At 39.8% G+C, this 4,944-nt stretch overlaps 1 protein-coding gene across 1 annotated transcript; it reads left to right on the forward strand.

The window, feature by feature from the left end:
• The first annotated feature begins 230 nt into the window (after positions 1–230).
• On the forward strand, positions 231–4,482 carry pdyn (prodynorphin). Its single transcript, XM_038803188.1, has 3 exons — positions 231–426; positions 1,585–1,713; positions 3,501–4,482. Exons 2-3 carry the CDS (start codon positions 1,594–1,596, stop codon positions 4,152–4,154), a joined length of 774 nt encoding a protein of 257 aa, XP_038659116.1. The 5' UTR covers positions 231–426; positions 1,585–1,593; the 3' UTR covers positions 4,155–4,482.
• The last annotated feature ends 462 nt before the right edge of the window (positions 4,483–4,944 follow it).

Here is a 4,944-nt window from a genome sequence, read left to right on the forward strand (position 1 = left end):
GTCAACAGTCCAAGTAGCATAAGCCAAATGTAATTAAGGTTTAATTTAACGCTGGTTATTTTTAAAACCCGAATTGCTCTTGTCGTTGTAACATTGTGCGGGAGTAGGACGGATATGCTGTAAAATATGTTGGTCGCATTTGAGGGAATTGCTGGTCCATAATTAATCCGATCAGTGTAGCCATTGGCTCGAAAAAGACGTGCATTCAACGTCGCAAATGTCACCAGAACGCCGGCGGTAAATAAATAGCGAGCCCTGGAGGATGCAGGTTGGAAAACCCTCTGGATCTCATCAGCACTACTTCACAAAGCTGGAGAAGTCTGTGTGGACAGGAGCCATTTATACAGCGCATTTCACAAAGGAAGTCAGTATCAGAAACCTACTACGATCCTGACTTGTTTCTTTTTGTTCTCAAGGAATATCCAGGTAACTTGGAAAATATGTACTCGGCAGTGATTTATGTTTGTAGGGGTCCTTGTACCTTTGAATAGAAAGATGCAGATGAAAAGGCGATCCACTAAAAACTGTCTTGAAAACTTCGCTCTTTTGACCGCGAACTTTTCTCGATGGTTGACCATTTAATTTTCATTTCCACCTCGTGTGAAATATTTCAGCCACGCGCCAAATACATTAGACAGTTCTGAGTCTCTAAACAGCATCTGAGCTCATTCTCAAAGACGTGGGACCGATTCATAGGATGGTAGAGTGGAACCTTGTAGGCAATCTGCTTTAGTTGGCTTCGAGTCACATTTGCCTGCAACTCGAGAGAGATCTCTGCCTCTTCAAGAAAATTCATATCGAGCATTCCTTGGACATCACCCTCTGATGTGACTGTAATTATTGAGAGAACTTCCACCAGCTTCCATAATCCACATTTAAATTCTGTGCTGTGCTTCCCCTTTCAAGTGTACTTTTGCTTCTTAGTTTTTATTTTAGCGTTGGTTTCAACTGTAAAATGGTATTAACGCCAAAGTTTTTCTTGTGCAAAGGTATTGGACAGTATTTTATGAACAGTTGATGTGTTCGCTATCTACCTCCTGTGTGTTGAAATGAATGCAAGTGTGTTACTGAAGGTGCAAATACGATAACGATGTGGTGTGCCACACAGTACAGGTGTTTGTATTTCAATACCTATCTCGGCGAATGGGTTTGTTTCGGTCATTCTGCATGTCTGATAAATATCCACTTACTAAATGCGGTGATAATGTAGTAACGTTTTGAAGGTATGCTACACAAGTTCTTCACCTGGGTTAGGGTCTGTTTCTAATCCCATTATTAAAAGCCATTCCAAGTCATTGAGACTAAAACAGAAATCAGAATGATGGAAGTTGAAGATAAAAGTGGAAAACGTTGCAAAATTCTTCAGGTACTAAACAAGGGCGCCCTCAGGGAGATTCTGAAGGAATGTCTCTATTTGTGATCTGAAGTATGTTCCCATTCAGGATTTGTTGCGTTTTTTCCACATTCAGTAACCCTCGCCCCCACGCTTATCTAAAAGTTCACATTTGAAACCTTTATGTTTTACTTTTCCTACTGTTGAATTGAAAGCAACATTCTCGAGAATATTCCACTTTATTTTTTCAGAAGCGAGTGATGAAGTGGAGTGTGTTTGTCCTGGTCTTGTTCGTGACTTCACTTCACAGGGTCCGTGCAGACTGTGCCAATTGGTGTTCCACCTGTAACTCAGTCCTGGGCAGCTCCATCAAACCACTGGTAAGATCACTACACACCCGCTAACACTGCTCCGAAATCAATGGTTTCAGACATCGGGTTGTGCTCATTTAAACTGACAAAAGCTAGAAAGAAGTAGACCAACAATATGCGGCTTTACCGCAATGTCAACGATATCAACATGAATCATGCGGAAACGGGATGGTGTCTCATTATACCCCCAGGTCCTGCACATCAACCCGTTCTTGAGCGGCGACGGCATAACAAGACACAATTAACTATCAGCCGTACATTTATCCGAAATTAACTTGCTCGATAGATTTGATCAATTAAAATAAATCCGTTTTAATCCGCCCAACAAACACACCTTATTCAGAATGGTGCTGGAAACGATGCACGTCAACCCCATACCTCAAAGGACAGAATACACAGCATTTCGACATTCACATGAATATGTATTCATTCATAACTTGACAAGGACGTGAAAATCTATGCTTAATTCCAGGTCAGATTAATTCAGCGCAGACACAGTAGAATTCGACCCAGTCCCATGGACCAGGCAACCACTCGTTGGAAGCGATGGAATTGTAGGACATCAACAACAATAGCGGTCTAATGTACAGCACCTATTAAATTGCTCGCTACTGGACAGTCAGAATAGAAAATAAAAAGTAGTTCTCAACCAGTAATCAGAGGATGGGATTGGATAATTAAATGTCCAATATGGTGACACCATGTGGGATGATTCCTACCTGTGCAACGAAGTACAATCTGATGCTCTCCCGATTTGTAAATAGTCCCTGTTGTCTGGTTGCGGGTGTGTGCAACTAAACTCCTCGCACCCAAGCGTGCAACCAAAGGGCTGCCCTTCGAATTCAATGTGCACCCATCGTCATCGTGTCCCTGTCGCTGTTTAGTCTTTGAAAATATCCTTCACTTGTAAAGCAACGTTTATTTTTGTACAAATAGAAAAAGAAATGTGAGCTGTTACCACAAAATGCTAAATACTGCAGATGCTGCCAGGCTAAAATCCAAATTGAAACTGTTAGAAACACTTAGGGTGCAGGTCAGTATCAAGGGAGAGGCAATGATAACATTCTTTTTTTCAGGACCAGAGAGTTAGTTCAGGAGTCATTTTCACCATGTACTCGCTTACTCTTGAATATACAACCCCTAAATTTCTCACGTACTTTTCAATACAAGACTTGTTTGAAAATGTCCCTAGGTTTACACCATGCGATTTTGGTGCCAAGGTTATTGTTTATGACTACAGCAATCCAGTCTTGTGGAGCAGACGGTAATGTCTAGTTTATTTATCTTTGCCCAACGTTCCACATATCAGCTGTGGCGATGCTGCCGGGTCAAATAGGTGCCCTTGTTGAGAGGCAATAGTCGAGGCAGGTACAATTTTGTCTTTTAAAAAGGATTTAGACAGTTAAATAGGAAAGATGGATATAGAGGGATATGGGCCAAATGCGGGTAATTGGGATTAGCTTAGTGGTAAAAACTGGGCGGCATGGACGAGTTGGGCTGAAGGGCCTGTTTTCATGCTGTAAACCTCTATGACACCTTACATGGACCACACCATGTCTTAAATGGCTTAAATCACGGGAAAGCCTTGTTGCGCAATTAGTTACCAAAAAAAATCTTCATGGTGCAAATTATACCCTTTTTTTGGTCCTAATAAAGTCAGTGTCCTTTTAGAAATAATTTAAGTGCATGAAGGACATTGTATTTTTTTTTAGGAAATACCAATAATTGAGTTCTTTCTGTTAAATAGAAGTTTAATTTAACATTAATACCATTGCCTTCTGACTGCTACCTTTCAGACCTGCACTTTGGAGTGTGAAGGGGTGGTTTTATCTACCAATGAGTGGGAATCATGTGACAAGGCGCTTCACTCATACAAGCTTGACCTTTTTGGCATTGTGGATGAAGCTCTTGCTGACCCCGGCACAGATGAAAACGAAGACCAGAGTGCAGAAGCACTTCTTGGAAAGCAACACGATAGCTTTGTTAAACGGTATGGGGCATTCCTGAAGAAGATTGACAGAAGCAGAATTAATGCCAAGCAATTAGCCCAACAAAATGGTTATAAGGGACAAAACCTTAAGCATGGAGGACTTCTGCAAAAGTTTGGTGAAAGGGGTGCCGCTGAATTGGAGGAGAATTCACAGGAACTAACAGCTGAAAATCTGCTGGAAAAAAATAACGATATCGCCAGAACCCAAGAGCTGAAGCGCTATGGAGGGTTCATGAAAGGCTTTGGCTACAAGAGAAGTGCAGAGCTGGATGATGAAGAAAATCAAGATATGGAACTGCAAAAGAGATATGGGGGTTTCATGAGAAGAATTGGTAGGCCAAGATATAAATGGGATAACCAAAAAAGATATGGCGGTTTCCTGCGGCGCCATTTCCGGGTTTCGGTCAGGTCAGATGATGGTGATGCAAGTGATTACTCTGAGGAGGGTTCAGATTTATAGGAGAGCCAAAGTGATTTAAACCTAGATGCGAGAAAGCGCACAGCCAAGATAGATGCAGTGTTGAAACTATAAATGTATTGTTTAGAATGCACAAATATTTTTGCTATTAAGTTTACAATAGGTTGTTTAAAATAGCAGTTAAGTCAATTGATTCTGTACTCTGTTGTCATAGTTTATGTGAATCCAATAAAAAATGTTCTCTGGACTGTGAATAGCAAATTGTTTTTGTTTACCTCCTGTGATAGTACCTTAATGTTAAGAGTTAATTTTTCATGCTTAGTTTAACACAATAAAGTAAGCAATTTATGTGGCTAATATGCAAAGGAAATCTGGCATGTTTTAGTTTCTTCCGTGTATTTTTTAAGATGGATATAAAATGTTATCACATTCTAACCTTGCACAATTGTTTTCCTTCACTCACGCACTTGAACCCAGATAGAAACATTTGATTCACAACAGTACTGTCGCCACATCAAAGTCCTTATAACACCCAAGAACTGCCAGTTTGAACAATATGTTGAAAGATTTGCAACTGAAATTAAGATATGCTATAATTTATTTTGCAAAATTAAACGTAAAAAAGGAAAAATATATTTGCATATTATATCATCATTAGAAACTGCTCTGTAGGGGAGGAAACATCAGCATTATGATCATTTTGTAGAGAGGGCAAATATCATATGACACATTGTTATTTCACATTAATAATATATTTTATTTTTGGCCAAATTACATTTTTTTCAATGAAAATTACATCACTGGAACATTTATACAAATGAAGCTTTCAAAC

Source organism: Scyliorhinus canicula, chromosome 7 (genome assembly GCF_902713615.1).
Source record: "Scyliorhinus canicula chromosome 7, sScyCan1.1, whole genome shotgun sequence".
Taxonomy (NCBI): Eukaryota; Metazoa; Chordata; class Chondrichthyes; order Carcharhiniformes; family Scyliorhinidae; genus Scyliorhinus; species Scyliorhinus canicula.